At 45.4% G+C, this 22,310-nt stretch overlaps 1 protein-coding gene across 2 annotated transcripts in view; it reads right to left on the bottom strand.

The window, feature by feature from the left end:
* LOC147103380 (histone-binding protein RBBP4) overlaps window positions 1-20,359 on the bottom strand; it is a 39,591-nt gene extending 19,232 nt beyond the window's left edge. The window contains exons 1-7 of one of the 2 annotated variants that reach the window (XM_085962934.1): window positions 20,216-20,357; window positions 18,526-18,666; window positions 10,029-10,176; window positions 6,467-6,612; window positions 5,374-5,547; window positions 3,105-3,220; window positions 658-818 (exon numbers count right to left, since the gene is read on the bottom strand). In XM_085962934.1, the coding sequence (XP_085819060.1) occupies window positions 658-818; window positions 3,105-3,220; window positions 5,374-5,547; window positions 6,467-6,612; window positions 10,029-10,176; window positions 18,526-18,666; window positions 20,216-20,231 (902 nt within the window). In that variant the 5' untranslated portion in view covers window positions 20,232-20,357. Of the gene's footprint in view, window positions 1-657; window positions 819-3,104; window positions 3,221-5,373; window positions 5,548-6,466; window positions 6,613-10,028; window positions 10,177-18,525; window positions 18,667-20,215 lie in introns of both variants that reach the window. The other variant, XM_085962933.1, reaches the window with a different exon arrangement.
* Window positions 20,360-22,310: the final 1,951 nt, after the last annotated feature.

Raw genomic sequence — 22,310 nt, 5'->3', positions numbered from 1 at the left:
GTTTAACCTCGTATAAGGTTTTTGCTTTCTTTTAACTTGTTGATTTGTACTGTACCTAAAAATAATGAAATGGTTAAATTTGTATCCGTGCACATTTTAGCTGCCTGCACTATTTGTTTTCTGCTGCAGTACAGGAAGTGCTGATTCGTGCCTATTGACTAAACTTTGTCAATGCATTGTGAAATGAGATAGCCAAGATAGTCTCGAGATAGGAAATGGGACAATGGGCCCAAGTTAATAAACAAGTTAGCATCGGGTGTTTTGACAGGACCTCATTTCTGGGGGTACCTGTTTACAACAAACTCTCATCAGGCCATAATAAATCATCAAGGTTACATGGACAGTGTGCCTGACTAGAGGCCTATAAAGATCTTAAGCATTCCTTCACAATTTGCAGAGAGAGACAAGAATGAAAGATGCAATGAAGGTTACATCTCTACCCAGAGGAAAAACAGGTTAATCAGCTGCTCATCTGTAACATCTTCCAGCTCAGACGATAGTTCATGGACCTGAAACGTTAATCGTACCTTTTCAGATGCTGCCTCACCTGCTGAGTGTTTCCATTTCATATTTGCACCACCTGCAGTTCTCTGAAAATTGCTTTTTGGTCTCCGAAAATTTTAATTTAAAATGACCAGGAAGAATTGATCAACTTACATCATTAATTTCTGATCATCTGCCACAGAACCAAATAGAGACTCGTGCAGCAAGTGCCACGACACATCTTCCACTACTGCTGTATGACCAGTAAAGATAGTTTTTGCATCGACTATTTTTCCTTCTTTAGGTACAGCACTGATATCCCATAAGCAGATGGTCTGGGGAGAAGGAAGAACAGTTACAGATGAAGCGTACAACGTGCATATTACCATGCACTAGTGTCGGTATTGATTTCTGCTTTACAGACATGCCAACTTATTCCATTAGTGATGTTACATTAAAATTTTACATGCATGTCATACTTGAATCCAAAAAAAACAAATTCTAGCAAAAGGGCAGTAGGTTGTAACTGGCATTAATAAAATAAGCAGGAATATTGTGCAGAAATGCATACAACTCACTTCAAAGAATACACTTAAAGGAATCTTGCTTGAATTGCAGTTTGTTCCACCAGTGTTTAAAATTGCACAAATATACTCTTATTCAAAGCCACTGTATATCAAAGTGTCTGCAATTTTTAAAGCAATACTGTTCCAAAACAGAAAGCAAATACAGGAAACTTTGGTTTATCCGGAGGTTATATGCCCGGAATACTCGATCTAACGGCAAAAATCAGGAGCCGTTTTCTATAAGTTTTTTTTAGTTCTCGTTGCTTTTTTCCCCCCCCAGTCAACCACTGCAAGGCCTGCAGCTATAGCAACAGCTTCAGCTAGAGACACTTGCAGCTGCAGCCGACTGTTTTGAAGCTGTTGCCAACAGGGTTTGTTGATTCACACGGAGCTTTTCAGTTCCGTATGTTTCAACATTAACGCTGGTATGTCCGGCACTTTTGATGGTACGGCACCAGCTCGGTCCCGTCAGTGCCGGATATCAGAAAGTTTCCTATATACCAGTTTAAAGGCAACCTCAGTTTATAGCCAAGTGAAATTAATATCACAGTATCCTGAAACCAACAGGCCAAAACATGTTGATTGCCTGCAAGCAGATTTCATGACCAGCATTTTGATAGACTATTTTACATCAATGGTACACTGCTTTTAAACAAGTATAAAATGGGCAGCATAGACATTAAGTACAAAGCAACACTGGCCACTATCTCCAAAGCAAATTAGAATCATAGAATGGTTACAGCACAGAAAGAGGCCATTCAGCCCTTCCCAGCTCTCTGCAAGAGCACTTCAGCTAGTCCCACACCCCCGCCCTTTCCCCGTAGCCCAGCAATTCCACCCCCTTCCCCCTCTTCAAATCAAATCAACTTTTGTCATTGTTAGTGCACAAGTGCAGTACAACGAAATGTAGGCTTGCGGCTCCCGAGAGTGTACATTTAGATTAAGACATTTAAACATTCAACATACATTTGGCTTGTAATACATTAACAAACATAACCATAATAAAGTGCATTGGCAGATGTGCAGGCTTTAGAGTTTATTTGTGGAGTTCAGTAGGATGACAGCCCTGGGAAAGAAGCTGTTCCTAAATCTGGTCGTACGGGTGCGAATGCAGCTGTAGCGTCTCCCAGATGGCAGGAGGGCGAACAGACTGTGGCTGGGGTGGGTAGGGTCTTTGATGATGGACCGTGACCTCCGTAAACAGCGTTTCTGGTATATGTGCTCTATGGTCGGTAGCCGGGTGCCGGTAATGCGTTGGGCAGTTTTGACTACCCGCTGCAGGGCTTTCCGGTCATAGCAGCTACAGCTGCCATACCATACTGTGATACAGTTCGTCAGGATGCTCTCTATTGTGCAGCGGTAAAAGTTAGAGAGGATCAGGGGTGACAGGTTACATCCCTTCAGCCTCCTTAGGAAATATAGGCGCTGCTGGGCCTTCTTCACCAGAGAGGAGGTATTGAGGGACCAGGAGAGGTACTTATCCAATTCCCTTCTGAAAGCCACGATTGAGTCTGCCTCCACCACCTTTTCAGGCAGTGCATTCCAGATCCTAACCACTCGCTGCATAAAAAAGTTTTTCCTCATGTCACCTTTAGTTCTTCTGCCAATCACCTTAAATCTGTGTCCTCTTGTTCTCGACCCTTCCGCCAATGGGAACAGTTTCTCTCTATCTACTCTGACCAGACCCCCTCATGATTTTGAATACCTCCATCAAATCTCCACTCAACCTTCTCTGTTCTAAGGAGAACAACCCCAGCTTCTTTGCTGCAAAGACAACACAGCACTCATGTTTAAGGTTAATATACTTTATTAGTAAATAGATAGAACCATCAACTTCTCTATTTACATGATGGTATGCCCTCAGCTCTTCACATGGAATGACTCCATGAGCTGTCCAATTGAATGATAAAAGGGGACCAACATAATTTTGGTAGGAATTATTAAAAAAGACAGGTATTAAATCCTTACCATCAGTTATTCAAAGCTATACTGTTAATTCAAGACACTTTTGGCTCTCCCTAATCCACAAAACAAAAGTGACAATACAATTCTCACATGATCATCTGAAGCACTAAGTAGGTGGCCACTAAGATTTGGATTCCACGAGAGCCCATAGCCTTCCTTCTGGTGCCCACGTAACCGAAGATCTGGATTGCATTCACCGGAGGGATCTGTGTAGTTGTAAAGCAGTTACTCTTTCATTTTTTTTTTTAAATAAACATTTTTCAAGACATACCATTCTAGATGAATTAGTTGGTAAGCAGATAACTAAATGGCTTATACTAAAGAGTTTGTTGAAATCTTCACCAGCACTCAAGTTTTAACATCTGTAAAAGGTTAAAAAGCTACCCAACTTTGGAGAGTAGAGCAAAGCTGGATTTTTAAAACTTGGTTTGAGAGTTTTTTTCCTTCATCAAAATACAGGAAACTTTGTTATCCGGAGGCTAAATGTCCAGCAAGCTCGAGCCACCAGCAAAAATCAGGAGCCGTTTCGTTAGTTTTTTTTTCTTTTCGTTGCTTTTTTCTCAACAGTCAAGGTCTGTAGCTAAGCAACAGCTTCAGCTAGAGACGCTAGCCGACTGTTTAGAAGCTGTTGCTAAGCAACAGGGTTTGTTGATTCACACGGAGCTGAAAATCTCCGTATGTTTCAACATCAGCGCTGGCGTGTCCGGCAGTTTTGAGGGAACAGTAACAGCTCGGTCCCGTCAGTGCCGGATAGCACAAAGTTTCCTGTACTAGCACAATTTACCAAATATTTCAATCTAATTTTTCAAAATATTTCTGGCTACGAGCAGAAACTTCAGCAAACTGACCCTTTAGTTGCCTAGTCAGCTGAAGCAGACATTCTAATGAACTACACTGGAGCACCACAACTTGGAATTTTAATCATGCTCCTTGCATACAGAGGCATCTCAAAGCACTTTAAAAGGGCAAGAGAAAGGGAATGGGTGAATGTTTTGGCAGCAGAGAGGGCAAGGTAGGGAAAGATCGAGGCAATGTTTCTCAGGCGATGGGTTGTAGTCTTCGTAACTGATCAAATATGGGAAAGGAAGTTGGGCACAGGGCTGAGCTGAAAGCCAAGGTTGTGCACATCTGGGCTCAGCCTGAAATGGAGGTCAGGGTAAGTTGATGGGAGTTCAGATTAAACCATATAGGTGTTTTTGGGAGCTGAAATGGTTGTTTTGGTTCTGGACATTAGGATGGAGTTCTTAAATGTCAGATGGGCAGGTGGAGACACTGGCGACAGCTGTGAGGTCAATAGAGGCGGCGGAAAGGGAAAGCAGGGTATCAGCATACAAGTGGAAGATGGTCTCATGATTCACATGATATCACCAAAGGGCAGCATGTTAACCATGAAGAGATGGGGATCAAAGATGGAGCTCAGCAGTATTTCAGAGGTGACACTATGGACAGAGGAGAAGCCATTTGAGGTGAGCGAGTGTCAACATTGCGACATAAGAATGGCAGCTGTACTCTGCAAAACAGGTTTAAAAAGGTGAACGTGTGTTTTGTTTACTTCAGAAGGAAGTTATTTACCGTTTGCCAGGGAAAGTTAGTCCAAAAGGCTAAATATAAATGTCAGGTCCAGGAATTTGCAGACGTTAACAAAATATAACCCTGTAACTTGGTCCCTGCTATTCAATTCAAAAATCAGAAACTTCTTGTATGAATAAGTCATACCAATTCTCACCCTACCAGGCAGGCATGAAAGAATGAAAACACATTTATGTCTAACATTGTATGGTGGCAAAGGCGTATTAGATCTTAAAATGAAAAATGGTTCACAAGACACAGAATTTTGTATCATTGTATGTTGTCTTTTGTAGATGATTTGGAGCCTTGTCCGACTAAACCATCTAACAATACATCAGGAGTCTGACTATTGCATTGATATGGACAATTTTATTAAGATTTGTTTAATTTGTCATATCAAAGTGGTTTTGGTTACAAGTCTGTGCTTTTGCTGCAGATTGTTTAGTATTTGCTTCAGAATTTAGCAAATACTAAACAATCCAATAGACCATTTAGCTTCTTACGAGGGATGTGACGCAAGAAGACTGGACTGTAAACTTTCACCCCGTCAGTTCAACTTAATCATTTGGGAGAACACACCACCCATCAGTTATGAAGCAAAACTGGTAGCATTCTGCTTCAATAGATGATTTTTGTTATGAGATTCTAGGTTACAATACTTGCCCCTCTTTCCCAAGGATGATGCTTGCGATTACTAAAGTTTACAAAATGTAATATAAATGCAAGGAACCTGATCTGATTAAAAATGTATCATCTTCCCACCTCCCGATTCAAGGTTTATGCTGCTTACCTGGTTTGGAAGGGTGTTTGGTATAATCGAAGACCAGCACATCACTGGAGGGCGTCTTTGTGGCAATAATACAAGGATTCTGAGGCATGTAGCGGGCACGATTTACTTCCCCTTCATGGTTTATTTTTATTTCAATCTCTATTTTTCCACTAACTGAACCAAATCCACCAAATTCTGCAAAAGAAACAATTTACAAATAAAAACATGATGTTCCATACTTTAAAAAAAAAAGGCCTCAGTGACAATCTGCTTAACAGTTATTAAATTAAAGACAGTTGCCATCTTTGAGTCTTTGCAAAATTTATTTTTACCATTAAGATGTCTTGGAAGTTCAAAATCAGATAATTAATCAGGAACTGCGGTATTTACGCAAAATAGTTTTACAAACAATACAACATCTCTTCAGGGTTTTGAACAGCACCCTGAAGTGGAGGGAAATGGGGAAGTTTCTGCTGGGCTGTAGTTAGCAGGTCATGACTTTCCATTTGTTTGCAAGTTGTTTCCCCCACACCCTCTCTTGAAAGCACACATGGTACTGAGACACATAAATCAGGAAAGCCTCAGGCTTGATGCTTGGTTTATATCCCAATGCTGTCAAGTAATCTCCGTTATCCAGTGCATGTTTGTGGACACAAGATCAGGCTCAACTGAAATTGCCATGTGCAGACTTACATTTGAATGGCCACTTAGTAAGTGAAGTGCCAGCATGTGAAACCATACCCCAAACATGACAAAGGATATTTTGGGGGGGGGGGGGGGGGGGGAAATAGAAAAGAGACGGAGACACGAACTTTAAAAAAAAGTCCTGTACATTATATGCATCAAGTAGGAAGACGACATGGGTTTTGGCTATATTCATTAGCTGAAAACCTTTGGGCAATCTTTTTATTTAAAAAAAAATGAATTTGTGGGAATCACACCTCTGCAAACTTTTAAAACAAGTGGGTACCCACATTATCTTATTCTGTTAAAGAGCCTAGTTCCAGGATTGTGTAGGTACGCACTCCCAATGTTACAAACCTGAACAATATTTTGCTAGTCTACCTATGCAAGCCACAAAACACTACGCGGTTTGAGGAAAAAACTGTCTTACCTCCCTTCTCACTATCATAATGTGAAGCATCAAACTGCGCATCATCGTTTGGTAGTTGAACACTGGCAATGACCAAATGGTTTTGTTCATCAGATGTATGTGTTCCCAGCACCAACCTGTGAACACTGTAGTCCTTCCCCTCAGGTCTGCGGATCATTAAATATTACATTACTAGATTATCCAGTCATACATTCTTTTGTCTGCAAAAAAATAAACCTATTAAAAAAAACACATTGCAAAATGGACCTGCACCATCACTGCTCACTTTGAACCAGTTTTGCTGCATCCAACATCATACTGTGCTACTAAATATATAAAACTGAATGCCTTAAAAATGTCATAATAGCCAACAGGAGAACTGGTGCTGCGAAAGAGTCAGGTTTGCCTCAGGGTATGGTAGCATCTCGAGTTGTCGGAGAAAAAAAGATAAACAGAAACCAACTTCCCTGCCAGATTCTGCTCTTTCCAGGTGAGTATGAGTGGGTCTGAGTACAGAATGCACTTACTCACCCTCGCAGGAAAAGACAGCACCATGAAACCAACAAAAGCTACATTTTTAAACAAGCTGGTTTTAAGGGTATGAGAGAATGCATGGGAATGGTAAAACTGGAAGAAATGCTGGAAGGAAAATAGAATAGTATTAGAGATGGTTTTCAAGCAGGAAAAGGAATTTATCCCTGAAATATAATAATAGATAGAGTAATATAGGAACAGGAAGAGGCCATTCAGCACCCGGAGCCTCTTCCGCCATTCAATGAGACCATGGCTGACTGTATCTCAACCCCATCTACCCACCTTGATTCTGTAACCCTTAGAGATTTCTAGAATTCCACTACCCTTGTGTGAAGAAGTGTTTCCGGATATCACCCCTGAACAGCCTAGTTCTAACTTTAAGGTTATACCCACTTGTTCTGGACTCACCCACCAGAGGAAATAGTGTCAGAGTCATAATGGCACAGGAGGCCATTTGGCCCATTGAGGCGGTGCCAGCTCACTGCAGAGCAATCCAGTCAGTCCCATTCCCCCGCTCTATCCCCTTAGCCCTGCAAGTTTATTTCCCTCAAGTGCCTATCCAGTCTCCTCTTGAAAACATTGAGTGTCTCCGCTTCCACCACTTCCGTCGGCAGCAATTCCAGGTCCTCACCACTCGCTGCGTAAAAAAAGTTTTCCCTCACATCCCCCCCTGTATCTCTTGCCCAAAACCTTAAATCTGTGTCCCCTAGTCCTTGTACCATCAACTAGTGGAACAGCCTTTCTCTGTCTAGCCTATCCAAACCAGTCAATCTTGTACACCTCTATCAAATCACCCCTCAACCTCCTTTGCTCAATGAAAACAAATCCAGCTTCTCCAACCTGTCCTTGTAACTAAGATCCCCCATCCCCGGAACCATTCTGGTAAATCTCCTCTGCACCCTCGCAAGGGCCTTCACATCCTTTCTCTCTTCTACCCTATCAAATCCTTTAATTATCTTAAAACACTTTAATTAGATCACCTCTTAATGTTCTATACTCAAGGAAATACAAGCCAGTTTATGTAACCTGCCCTCATAATTTAACCCTTTTAGCTCTGGTATCATTCTGGTGAAACCAGTAAGACCAGTTTGGCATACTAAAAGTTGTGAAAGGCATGAGAGAGTAAGAGAAAGCATGTAAAAAATGTAAGTGTTCAGGAAAGGAACATTTCTATAAAGATACGACTGTTGAATGACAAGAAACGGATAAGGACTCTAAAGCAGGGTCACAAGGAAAACATAGCTGGAGTAAACAGAGTGCACAGAGGAGTTTGGCCACTAAAAAAATGACAATGTGGAAGTGGCATGGAAGATAGAGAAATTCTTGAAGTACTGAGTAGTCATAAAAGTAGTGAGGTGAGAAATGCCAGAATTGGGGGAGCAATTTAAAGGTGAATGTAGACTTTTTTTAAAAATCACAAGGGTGATTGTTGAAGCTCAAGGTAGATAAGGCTCCTGGCTTTAATTACTTTCATTCTAGGGTTCTGAAGCAGTTGGTTAAAACCAAATAGCAAATGTGACTCCCATCTTCAAAAAAAGATAGATGAACCATCAAATGATAGACCTGCAAGCCTTACTTCCACTGTTGGGAAGGTGTTTGAAAGTATTATGAGGGATCTTGAGGGGCATGAGCTTAACCGCGACAATCAACATGGTTTGAGGAGTGGGATGTCGTGCTTGACTGATTTATTGAATTTCTTTGTGATGACAGGCCTAGTAGATAGTGTATGTTATCTGACTGGATTTCAGGAAGGTGTTTGATACTGTCCCACGGAATAGGCTACTATACAAGGGATAGATGGGAATGCATTAACCTTCTCTGCAAAATGAATTAGCAAATGGTTGGTTAGTTGATAACTAGTAGTAGTGCATGGGCAGGTATCTGCTTGGCAGCAGGGCCACAAGTTTCAGTTTTGGGGCTGATGTTTATAATTTTTTATAAATGATTTAGAGGAAGGAATTATGTCCAAAAAGTATCGAAACTTGCAGATAATACTAAATTGGGAGCAGTGGCAGATGATGACAATCAATGCACACAATTCAAAAGGATCTTGACAAGCTCAGTGGGCAAAGAAATGGCAGATAAAATTTAACACAGGGAAATGTAAGGTTCTAAGATTTTGCAGAGATACGGTTGATGTGGATTATTATCTACCTAATGGGAATGTACTTGAGGTATCAGAGCATGACAGAAATCATCTGCACGTTTCACGTTTCCAAGCTGTTAAAAAAGCAAACAGAATATTGGAATGCATAGCAAGGGGTAGAATATAAAATCCAGGTCATTTAAAAAATTGTATTTGGACCTATCGAAACCACATCTGGAGTTCGGCATGCTGTTTTGGTCTCCCTATTTCAAAAAGGATACGAGTTATTGGACAGGGTACAGTGGAACAGTCACTAATAAACTACATAATAGCATTCAAAAAGGTTTACTGGTCAAAAGGGCTACTGTTAATCCCAGAACTTAAAGGCATGTCCTACGAGAAAAGATTGACTATCCTGGGTTTTTTCCTCTCTTGAAAAGTGAAGACAGAGAAGGGATTTGATAGAAGTGTTTAATACGATGCGTTTGGACAAATTGGATCCAAGCAAGCTTTTCTGCCATATACAGAATTTAAGCACAGGGGGTCATATTTACAAATTGAGGACAACAAAAAAAGATAGGAAATGTAGGAGGAACTTTAACTAAAAGAGTAGCATGTGGGACAGATTACCATCGCAGGTGGTGGAACAAGAAACCTTAATGTGTTTTAAGAAGGAATTAGACAGGTTCTCGTCAACAATTGGGATTTAGGGTGATTAAAAATACACCAAGAGAATACAGTGGATAGGTGGGCTAGATGGACCAAAAGCTTTCTCCTTACTGAAACTATTACTATGCAAGTCACAAAGAAAAACGAGGCACCTTCTGTACAGACGTTACCATATCCTTTTGTCGCAAAATGGAATCTAAATACACACTTACTGCAGATATCCTTGTTTAGTGGACAATGCTTAATACTGATATTCACTGCAATTATCCTTCTTACTTTAAGCCACATCCCTACCTAGAAACATCAGGTAACCACTGGGCAGTCAGACTTGGCCATTCCAGAGCATGAGTCATAACCAGGTCATACAAGAAGGGAGTATTTTTCTTCCAGATCTTGTACTCTTCATTAATGACACGTTCTTCCACAGCATCATCAAAGGCTGCTGTAAATGCACAATTAGTCATTAGCAGCAGACAAAAGTGCAACACAAAAACAGAATTACTTATGTTAGGTCATTCCTATTTTGCCACTGGGCCAAAATTTATTTCCTATCAACCAGTAGGATTTTTTTTATTTTTTATTTGTGATTAAAAGAGGAAGCTAACATTTCTAATCACATTACTACTTTGCATGCCTATTATTAGATTAACACACTGTAGATTAACTACAAATCTCCAATATGCCATAAAACAGTCACTAATAAACTACATAACAGCATTCAAAGAGGTTTACTGACCAAATGACTTAGAATGCAACTTGGGTAGAGCCTGGGTACAAACTCATGATGTGTTTTTGATGTTGGTCAACGCAACAGGGGAAAGAGTGAACAGAAAATGTCGTCAGCCAGAGGAATGAAATGTTTTTTAAAAACTGGACCGGTTTCAACACCTCCCCCCCCCCCCAGAAATGTGGCAGAGGTCTGTTGTGCAAGTCACCCACCCAACATCTCAGGTAGGGTTTTTATATATTAAAAAAAGTGGATGCCAGGAAGAAACAAATAATAAATGTCAATGTTTAAAAGTTGGAACCTTCTCTCAAGCTAGTATCAGCAAAAGACAATTATGTTTCCATCCTAATGAATTCAAAAAATATTCAGTCATAAAGGAACACTGAATAATTTCAGAAATAGTGTGACATAATTTGTTATAGTTGTGCTAGCTAGTAACCAATGTTCCCTATAATTTTTTTGGCCCTGCGCAGCCCCTTTAAAGGCCACTCAAGACACTGCGCATGTGCGGTTTTTACATTGAAAAGCCGGCTGCGCAGGTTCCCTGAAACATTGTGTGGCAGCGCAGCTTAAAGGGAAGATTGCTAGTAACTGGACAGCTACCAATTGGTTTTTTGGAGCTAGTTTTGCTAGTCAATAAAGAGACACTCTTATACAGCAGCTTATCGTGTCTCAGGAACCTCTCAAAATGCTTCACATAAAATGGATTACTTTAAAGTGCAGTGACTTGTTATGCAGGCAGACATGGCAGCCAGGTTGCAAACAGCAAGATCCCACAACAGTAATGAGGTGAACGACCACTTAATTGAACGTTTTTTTCTGGCAGCGTTGCTCGAGGGATGAACTTTCAGCACAACACTCCCTGGCAGAGCGCGCCAGCATGGATTTGTAACGGGCAAGTCATGACCAACAAACCTAGTTGAATTTTTTGAGAAGGTAACTAATGTGGCAGTTAAGGGGTGTTATTTATATAGACTTCCAGAAGGCACCCAATAAGGTTTCACATAAGAGATGGTGAACAAAAATGAGAGCGCGTAGAATTGGAGGCAACCTATTGCCATGGATAGGGAATTGGTTAGCAGGTAGGAGACAGAGAGTAGGGATAATCGGTACGTTGTCCAATTGATAGGATGCGACTAGTGGTGTTCCCCAGGGATCTGTACTGGGGCCTCAGCTTTTCACTATATTTATAAATGACTTAGATGAAGGAATAGACTGCCATATATTCAAGTTTGCTGACAAGTGGCACAGTAAAATAGCGTAGGTGGTAGCAGAAAGCTGCAAAGGAACATTGATAGATTAAATGAATGGGCAAAACTGTGGCAGATGGAGTTCAATGTGGGCAAGCGTGAGGTCATCCACGTTGGACCCAAGATAGATCAGAGCACTTTCTAAATGGCGAGAAGCTAGGGACTGTGGAGGAGCAGAAAGATTTAGGGGTCCACATACAGAAATCACTAAAAGCTAGTGGGCAGGTACAACAAATAATTTAAAAAGCTAATGGAATGCTGGCCTTTAGCTCAAGGGGACAGGGCGTTACGTTACAGTCACAGTAAGCTCTGGTTGGACCCCAGTTAGAGTACTGCGTTCAGTTCTGGTCTCATCGGATATATTGGAGGAGCAGCGCAGATTCACCAGAAGGATACCGGGGCTAAAAGGGTTCAATTATGAGGTCAGGTTACAAAGACTAGGTTTGTATTCCCTACAGTACAGAACATTAAGGGGTGATCTAATTGAGGTATTTATGATTAAAAGGAGTCGATAGGTGATATACCTATCAATTCCTCCAATAAAAGGCGAAGAGTTACGAAGGTGACTAAAGGTTTTTATTGACTAAATAACAGCCCACTCTCGTGGGTGATCCGATCCAAGCAGGAGGAATACCAGCCAGTCGCTCACCTTTATACCTGGCCTGGTGGGTGGAGCCAAGGCGGAGTCGGCAGTGGTCATCCCAGGTATAGCAGTGTGGCAAGAGGCGACCTCGTACCGTGATACAATAGTGGTCAGTGATACAGTTATAACGAACAGTGGTGAACAGTGCTAACGATAGTGAACGTGGTTTACCACATTCACCCCTTGTTTAGAATTAAGTCCGGCGGGGTGAAGTGTACTACCAATTCTGGTAGGTCAGTCTGTCCGGAGGCTTCGTAAGCCTCTCCGATCGCCGCAGCGGTGGTGTTGCCTTATCCGGTGCTGGTGCCTTATCCGGTGTTGATGCTGGTGTTTGCGTGGTCGGCGAGGGCTCGTGGGGTTCCGGCATGCCGTCTACCTGGACTGAGGTTGGGGGGGGTGGTGGCGGTGTTTCCGGATCGGCTGAGGGTGCGAGGTCTCGTAGGGAGACAGTGTCCTCCCGCCCGTCTGGGTACGCCACGTAGGCGTACTGGGGGTTGGCGTGCAGGAGGTTCACCCTCTCGACCAGGGGGTCCGTTTTATGGGTCCTCACGTGTTTCCGCAGCCAGACCGGCCCCGGGGCGGTCAGCCAGGTTGGTAGAGTGGTTCCCGTAGTCGACTTCCTGGGGAAAACGAACATTCGTTCATGGGGGGTGGTGTTAGTGGCCGTGCAAAGTAATGACCGGATGGAGTGCAGCGCTGTCGGGAGGACTTCTTGCCAGCGGGAGGTTGGGAGGCCCTTAGACTTTAAGGCTAAGAGGACGGCCTTCCATACCGTCGCGTTCTCTCTTTCCACCTGACCGTTACCTCTGGGGTTGTAGCTGGTGGTCCTGCTTGCTGCAATACCTCTCTCTAGGAGGTATTGCCGGAGTTCCTCACTCATGAAGGAGGAGCCCCGGTCGCTGTGTATATAGTTCGGGAACCCGAACAAGGCGAAGAGGGCATTCAGGCACTTAATGACCGTGCTACTGGTCATGTCGGGGCAGGGGAAGGCAAAGGGGAAACGGGAGTACTCATCAACGATGTTGAGGAAGTACACATTACGGTCAGAGGACGGGAGGGGCCCCTTAAAGTCGATGCTCAGGCGCTCGAAGGGGCGGGTGGCCTTGATCAGGCTTGCTCGGTCCGGCCTATAGAAGTGCGGTTTGCACTCCGCACAGGTCTGGCAGTTCCTGGTCATGGTCCTGACCTCCTCGATGGAGTAGGTCAGGTTGCGGGCCTTAATGAAATGGTAGAGTCTGGTGACTCCGGGGTGGCAGAGCTGGTCGTGGAGGGTCTGAAGCCTATCGATATGCGCGCTGGCGCATGTCATTCGTGAAAGGGCATCAGGGGATTCGTTCAGCTTGCCTGGCCGGTACAAGATCTCATAATCGTAGGTGGAGAGCTCGATTCTCCATCTCAAAATCTTGTCATTCTTGATTTTGCCCTTCAGCTTGTTATTAAACATGAAAGCCACCGAACGCTGGTCGGTGAGGAGGGTAAATCGTTTGCCTGCCAGGTAGTGCCTCCAGCGCCGTACTGCCTCCACGATCGCCTGGGCCTCTTTCTCGACCGACGAATGTCGGATCTCGGGGCCCTGTAGGGTCCTTGAGAAGAAGGCCACTGGCCTCCCCTCCTGGTTTAGGGTGGCGGCTAAGGCGAAGTCGGAGGCGTCGCTCTCCACCTGAAAGGGGATGGACTCGTCCACTGCGTGCATCGTGGCCTTGGCTATGTCTCCCTTAATGAGGGAGAAGGCCGTGCACGCCTCCTCCGTGAGGGGGAAGGAAGTGGCTTTCAGGAGGGGTCTGGCTTTGTCCGCGTAATTGGGTACCCATTGGGCATAGTAGGCGAAAAACCCCAGGGTTCTCCTAAGTGCTTTAGGGCAGTGGGGGAGGGGTAGCTCCATGAGGGGGCGCATTCTTTCTGGGTCGGGGCCGATGATTCCGTTCTCCACTACGCAGCCGAGGATGGCAAGGCGCGTGGTGTTAAACACGCATTTCTCCTTATTGTAGGTGAGGTTCAGCCGTTGGGCCGTACGGAGGAATTTCTCCAGATTCGCGTCATGTTCCTGCTGGTCGCGGCCGCAGATAGTGACGTTATCTAGGTAGGGGAATGTAGCCTGCAGTTCGTTCTGGTCAACCATCTGGTCCATCTCCCTTTGGAAGACCGAGACCCCATTAGTGACACCGAAGGGGACCCTAAGGAAGTGGTATAGGCGCCCATTCGCCTCGAAGGCGGTATACTGGCGGTCCTCAGGGTGGATAGGGAGTTGGTGGTAGGCCGACTTCAGGTCGATGGTCGAGAATACTTTATACTGTGCAATCTGATTGACCATGTCAGATATGCGGGGGAGGGGGTATGCGTCCAGCTGGGTATATCTGTTTATGGTCTGGCTGTAGTCGATGACCAGGCGGTTTTTATCGCCGGTCTTTACGACTACGACCTGGGCACGCCAGGGGCTGCTGCTCCCCTCGATAATGCCCTCTTTCAGGAGGCGCCGCACCTCAGAGCTAATGAAGGCTCTGTCCCCGGCGCTATACCGCCTGCTTTTGGTAGCGACGGGTTTGCAGTCAGGGGTAAGGTTAGCAAACAGAGAGGGTGGCGGGACCTTGAGGGTGGAGAGGCTGCAGGTGTTACGCGGTGGGCGGTTTAACGTTTGCTGGTTGTTGACTGTGAGTGGGGGGAGGGGTCCACCGTATGCTAGGGTTACGCTTTGGAGGTGGGATTGGAAGTCCAGCCCTAGTAGGACGGCAGCGCAGAGATGGGGGAGGACGAGGAGTTTAAAGTTTTTATACTCCGTGCCCTTAACCGACAGGGTCACGACACAGTAGCCGCTGATGTCCGTGGCGTGGGACCTCGATGCCATCGAGATTCGGCTGCGCGTTGGTAGGACAGAGAGGGAGTAGTGGCTCACCGTGTCTGGGTGGATGAAGCTCTCCGTGCTTCCGCTGTCGAACAGGCAGGTCGTGGCGTGGCCGTTCACTTTGATGTCCATCATTGACTTGGACAGATGGTGCGGGCGGGCTTGGTCCAGGGTGACGGAAGCTAGTGTGTAGCTGAGCGAGTCGTTGTCATCTGCGGGCGAGGCGGTCGGGCGTGGTGAGTAAAATGGCGTCTCCCACGAGGTAGGGCCCCATGAGGCACTATTGGGGTCGGTTGCCTTAATCAAAGATGGCCGCCCCCATGACTCATGTGTGGGGATGCTGGCCTCAGTTGCCCTAAACAAAGATGGCCGCCCCCATGACTCATGTGTGGGGATGCTGGCCTCAGTTGCCCTAAACGAAGATGGCCGCCCCCATAGTTCGCATGCGGCACTGCTGGCCTCTGAGGATCCGCTCCTGCAGGCCTTGGAGAAGTGGCCTTTCTTCAGGCAGGTTCTACATATGGAGTTCTTGGCTGGGCAGCGCGACCTCGGGTGCTTCTCCTGGCCACAAAAAAAACAGCCGGCGGCCCGATCGCGGATGCCCGATGTCGGGGCCGGTGCCGGGGGTGGCGGGGCCGGTCGGGTCCGGGACGCCGACGCAGAGGTAGGTCCCGGGGGCGGCGCTGGGAAGGGTGCTGTGGTAGGGGTCGGGCCCGAGTCCCAGGGTCGCGAGCAGTACCTGGTGAATGCTTCCTGATCTTGGTGGGCCACTTCCAGGGAGATAGCGAGGGCTTCAGCTTTTTCCATGCTGAGGTCTTTAGCTTCCAGCAGTCTTTGCCGTGAGTACTCGGACCGTAGGCCTTTCAGGAATGCGTCGCGGATATTATCTTCAGTATTTTCGGCTGCCGACACCGATTTAAAGTCACAGTTCCTGGCGAGTGCATATAGCGCCTGTGAGAATTCGGCTACTGATTCTCCTGGCTGTTGCGGCCGTGATCTTAGGAGGTGCCTAGCGTACATGTAGTTTACCGGGGTCCGGTACTTCTGTTTCAGCAGGTTGATGGCGGTCTCGTAGGTAGTCATGTCCTCGATGAGAGTGTATACTCTCGGGCTCAGTTGTGCCTGCAGGACACTTAGTTTGGATGCCTGAGGGACGCTGGATTCTCTCAGGTATGATTCGAAGCAGACCAGCCAGTGTTTAAAGTCTGCGGCTGAGTTTGCTGCTCGTGGGTTCAGGTCCAGGTACGGCGGTCTGAGGGCTCGCAGCCAAGCTGGCTGGTGTGGCTGTGCTCCTGGGAGCTGCGCTGGTGGCTCCTCCGCCGGTTGTGACTCGTTGTCGGACATCATTAAATTTAGTCAATAAAATTGATATACCTATCAATTCCTCCAATAAAAGGCGAAGAGTTACGAAGGTGACTAAAGGTTTTTATTGACTAAATAACAGCCCACTCTCGTGGGTGATCCGATCCAAGCAGGAGGAATACCAGCCAGTCGCTCACCTTTATACCTGGCCTGGTGGGTGGAGCCAAGGCGGAGTCGGCAGTGGTCATCCCAGGTATAGCAGTGTGGCAAGAGGCGACCTCGTACCGTGATACAATAGTGGTCAGTGATACAGTTATAACGAACAGTGGTGAACAGTGCTAACGATAGTGAACGTGGTTTACCACATTAGGGTAGATAGAAACTATTTCCTCTGGTAGGGGAGTTCAGAATAAGGGGGCATAGACTTAAAATTTGAGCTAGGCCAGTCAGGGGTGATGTCAGGAAGCACTTCTTCACACAAAGGGTAGTGGAAATCTGGAACTCTAACCCCCAAAAAGCTGTTGAGGCTGGGGGGGGGGGGTCAACTGAAAATTTCAAAACCGAGATTGGTAAGATTGTTGTTAGGCAAGGGTATGAAGGGTTACGGTACAAAGGCAGGTAGATAGAGTTAAGATACCGATCAGCCATGATCTAACTGAATGGCAGAAAAGGTTCGAGGGGCTGAATGGTCGACTCCTCTTTCTCTGCTCTTATTTAACCACCACCATGGGATCCAATCCACTCAAGCAGCCTGACTGGGCCTCAGTTTAATCTCTTCTCTAAAGGACAGTCACTCCAAAGCAGCGCTTCCTCAATACTGCAATTCAGTGTCATCCTAGATTATGCGGTGTGGAGCTTGAACCCGCAACCTTGTTGTCCAGCAATGTTAGAAACAAAAGTAATGTAAAAACAAAGACAAAACAGTAACATGGACAGAGTTGGTTTAAATCATGTTCTTGAAAAGCCTGTCTTTTGCCCTCAAATGATGCTGATAACATTAGAGAAGGGTGAATTTCAGGACCAAGGACATTGCACTGTAAAGACAGACATAAATAAAAAAACTAGGTGGATAAATATTGAGCACGAAGAATTAAGACTGAAACATGCAAGCTTTTAAAACACAGATTTTTTTCAATCACAGGAGGGGTAATGCAAGGGCAGAGATTGCTGCAATATAAATGGCAATATGTTGCTATAAGAGCATGCATCAAAGGTTGTTTACAACAAAGCTATGGCTCGGGAAAAGCAATAATAGTAACAATATGGTGTGAAAAGGCATGGGGCGTCTCATCTGTTTGGCAGTTTGCGAACAACTGGGTGGTCATAAACATCAGAGTGTTGCATCCAGCAGGAAGTAGACCATAAAGAAAATGGTAGAGATGTCATGATTTTACTATACTAGAAAGACCGACCTCTTGCTACCTTCGAGACCCAGTAGCGTGAACAAGCTTGAAGAAGCCACCTTCACGATTCCTCATTAAAAGCCATGCACTTGAGTGTTAGGCTTAAACCTAATGTGCACTACTCTGTATGGGTGTTTAGGATTAATGTTTTGTCAGTAATATCAGACATATTACTGTCTCTAGCTTAAATGAACCTATCTGAAGGATAAAGGACTTATGCAACACTTGTAACCCAGAAGTAAGTGTTTCTGCAAACAGTGTATCTAAAGAAAACCTACTATCCTTGCTCATGCATCACTTACGCAAGTCAAATTGGAGAGGGCCATACAACAAATTTACAAAATAACACTTAATTTTAAGGGGAGATGTATAACATAGTACAATTTACACATTGAAAAGCATTTAAGTACATTTACTGCACGTTTTACAACGTTAAAAACAAATAATCAATGGCATGAGGTGAATTACAGATGTGTATTTGGGCTTTGGTTGGATTGGGGCTAATATGGGCACTTCGTGTTATAGCCACAAGTGGATATACAAGGCCAAAATTTAATGGTGTCTCCCATGCACGTCTCTAATTCATCTCCTGACCATCCGTTATTTTGTATAATATATACAAGGTACTTTTTTTTCCTCGTTTCCATTCATGACAAATGGCTGGCGTCGTGTCGAGATGAGTGGACTGCACAGGTGAGGCGGCCGTCAGTAATGAAGAACAGTGGGTGTGTGACGTCACAGGTGTAACATCATAATGGGCATCTGATGCTAGAGGTGCAAAATTAAAGAAAAATAATCTGAACATTCTGACAATAGTACATGCAGTTTACAGGGATACAAATTTACATAAAATACAGGACAGAGTACCTTGCATACATTATATATTTGCATTGTAATTGATTCTTTTCTCACATCCCCTTAAAATATAGTGTTGCTAAGGCCCAGTATCTACAGCTGGAGCACAAGAATTTGACTGTCATTCAAGACCAATATTCATGCTCAGGCTTGCTTTTTTGGGGAGAATGGGGATGGGGAGGGAAACCGGGTGAGTTTATCGGTCTCAGCTAAATCATCTGGGACAATGAGGAAACGAGAAAGCTGGCTGGGATAGTGTTCCTTTCCACATTTCTCAAGTGCATTTGCTGATAGTTTGAACAGAGGGACACTGATAGCAATATCCCACTCTCCCAACTGAGGAGGAAGACAAGGACTGGGGGTTACAAGTGGAGAGACAAAAAATTATTTCTAAATTTTCATACAAGTTAATCTGTATTTTTTTTGCACTAAGCACAATACAAAATGAAAATAAAATAAAAATCAGCAACACAGCTACCTGCATTTAAATCTTGTTTTAAATATACAGTAATAAAGGCATTCAAATACTATTCTACTAAAATAGGCTGCAGAACTTTAAATTGTGACTTATCAAATTATTAAACTATACTTTTAATTAGCCAATCTGGTGGTGCAAGACACTGGATCACTGACACATTGGGCCAGATTAGCAGAAGGCAAATTTGTGCCCATTTCCCAATCTGCTAAACCAAGACTTCCACATATTGAAGGAAAAAAAAGTCAAATCGTAAACCAAGAGACAAAATACAAATTTAAAAAGCACATTCTGATACACTGTTGAAAAAAAATCATTGCCCATGGGGGGTGGCCAAGATATAAAATAAGGTTGCACCAACTAGAGCATATTGTTTTTAAAATGTGTAATCAGTGAGCTATCAGGCTGTAGTCAATAACATACGATTCTAAACCAACCAGAGCGCTGCAATAGCCCAGGACCCAGTTGAAAGGAGGCCGTGGTTTCCGGAACTTCAGCCTGATCCCCTCCCATTTCCAGAAGCTGTTCGATGTGTGTGGGACCAAAGCGCTGCCCAGTGAGACCCAACCTGCCCAGTGCAGCATGTGGAGGTGGCGGGGAGCCGGTACAGGGCGCAGAGCTGCGGCCGCCCGGGGGAACTGGACGCCGGTTTAAGGCCGAAAACCCGGGGCAGGCGACGGCTGCACAAATGTTTAAGAATAAAATGCAAGCGGGGGAATCAAAGTAATCCTGATGCACAAGCCGGGGCTGTAAAGTGCAGCGTCCTTCCCAATGCACCGGTGCCGGAGAGCGGCGCAAATTAAAAACTTGCCGGAAAAAAAAGCAGCCCCCGCAGCGCGCGCTGCCGGCAGGGCGCTGGCGCCAGGAACAAGGCCGCGGCCGCGCCGCTCCTCAACATGTCCGCCGCTCCGGTTTGTAAATAACCATCGAAGATGGAGAAGCGTGCGCGGGGTCGTGTGCATACCCACCCCCGATCCCATCGGTTACCTTCTTTGTCCGTCATGCCGCCAAGTGAGAGGGATTCTGTCGCGCCGCCCGGTGGTGAAGGCTTCCGCTCCGCCGACGGCCGTCTTCCCCGCCTTTGTTTGCAAGCCGCCTCTTCCCCCTCCCCCAAACCCCCGGGGACGCGCGCATGCGCTTTCCTTTCGCGCGCCAACTGACGGGCAGGACGCTCTCCTCAGCCGCCCAATCAGACGCTCTCCTCAGCCGCCCAATCAGACACTCTCCTCAGCCGCCCAATCAGACGCTCTCCTCAGCCGCCCAATCAGACACCCTCCTCAGCCGCCCAATCAGACGCGACTTCCTCATCCGTCCAATCAGCCGCCGGTCAGCGTGCGGTGCCGGGTGGGTTGGTCATATGTCGGTGGCGGCGAAGCGGAGCGGGACAGCGCCATTTTGAGGACTGAATTGATGCTCATCAGCCAGAGAATCTCATCACTTCACCTCCATGGTCATAACCGTCTCATCGGGCTGAATTTCCCGAGGGTGGTAGCGGGCGAGATCGGTGGCGAAAGTTGTCTCCTCCTCCTCTGTCAGCTCGTTCCCACGCGTCTTTCCCCCAGGCGCGTCTGTCATTGCGAAGTCCACCGGACCTGCAGCGGCAGGGCACCCAATTGAAACCATTGTGAGGTACTTCACAGGCCTTTCTCCCCACCCCCCTCCCTCACTTTTTTAATTTCCCTGCATGGCCACGGGATTCACGCACCTCAGGAACCATGTCTGTCATTGCTGCAGCTGATTACTTGACTGCATGGAAAACAAATTGATTACATCAGTTAACAGATTGATGGAGATTCTGTTCTACTTGAAACGGTACTGGTAAATGTTAATTCAGAAATTCCTGAAGGGATCTACCAGGTGCTACCCTGGCTGCTGAGGGAAATACATTTTTCACTGGTCATTTCTTAGCTTGTTGCCTTCCAACTCAACAGTAATTGCAGTGAGTTGATCTGCACTATAAAAATGATGGTGTGGAGATGCCGGTGTTGGACTGGGGTAGACAAATGTAAGAAGTCATTTGACGAAGGAGCAACGCTCCAAAAGCTTGTGATTTCAAATAAAGTGTGGAGATGCCGGTGTTGGACTGGGGTAGACAAATGTAAGAAGTCATTTGACGAAGGAGCAACGCTCCAAAAGCTTGTGATTTCAAATAAAACTGTTGGACTATAACCTGGTGTTGTGTGACTTCCTATAAAAATGACACATACCATTTAAATAAATTTGTGTGTTTGGTCAGGTTTTTCTCACCGTATACTGTGATTGTCTAGTTACACATTACATCAAGTCATCAACCGTAATAATTTAATTCTCATAGATACATAGAAGATACGAGCAGGAGTAGGCCATTCGGCCCTTCGAGCCTGCTCCGCCATTCAATACGATCATGGCTGATCATCCAAATTCAGTACCTGGTCCCTGCCCATATCCCTTGATCCCTTTAGCCTTAAGAAATATATCCAACTCTTTCTTGAATATACTTAATGAATTGGCCTCCACCGCCCTCTGTGGCAGAGAATTCCACAGGTTCACCACTGTGGGTGAAGAAATTCCTCCTCATTTCAGTCCTAAATGGCTTACCCCTTATCCTTAGACTATGACCACTGGTTCTGGACTCCCCTGCCATCAGAAACATCCTTCCTGTATCTAGTCTGTCCAGGCCTGACAGAATTTTATAGGTTTCGATGAGATCCCCTCTCAATCTTCTAAACTCCAGTGAGTATAAGCCCAATCGACACAATCTCTCCTCATACGTCATTCCTGCCATCCCAGGTATCAGCCTGGTGAATCTTCGCTGCACTCCTTCCATGGCAAGAACGTCCTTCCTCAGGTAAGGCGACCAAAACTGCACACAATACTCAAGGTGTGGTCTCACCAAGGCCCTGTACAACTGCAGCAAGACATCCTTGTTCTTGTACTCGAACCCTCTTGCTACGAAGGCCAACATACCATTTGCCTTCTTAACCGCCTGCTGCACCTGCATGCTTACCTTCAGCGACTGCTGCACAAGAACACCCAGGTCTCTTTGCACTTCCCCTTCTCCCAATCTATTACCATTCAAATAATAATCTGCCTTACTGTTTTT

Source organism: Somniosus microcephalus, chromosome 20, assembly GCF_052327205.1.
Source record: "Somniosus microcephalus isolate GS21.2 chromosome 20, FLI_Smic_1.0, whole genome shotgun sequence".
Lineage (NCBI taxonomy): Eukaryota > Metazoa > Chordata > Chondrichthyes > Squaliformes > Somniosidae > Somniosus > Somniosus microcephalus.
Note: the sequence above shows the minus strand (reverse complement) of the source record. Positions and strands in the feature narration are given on the sequence as shown.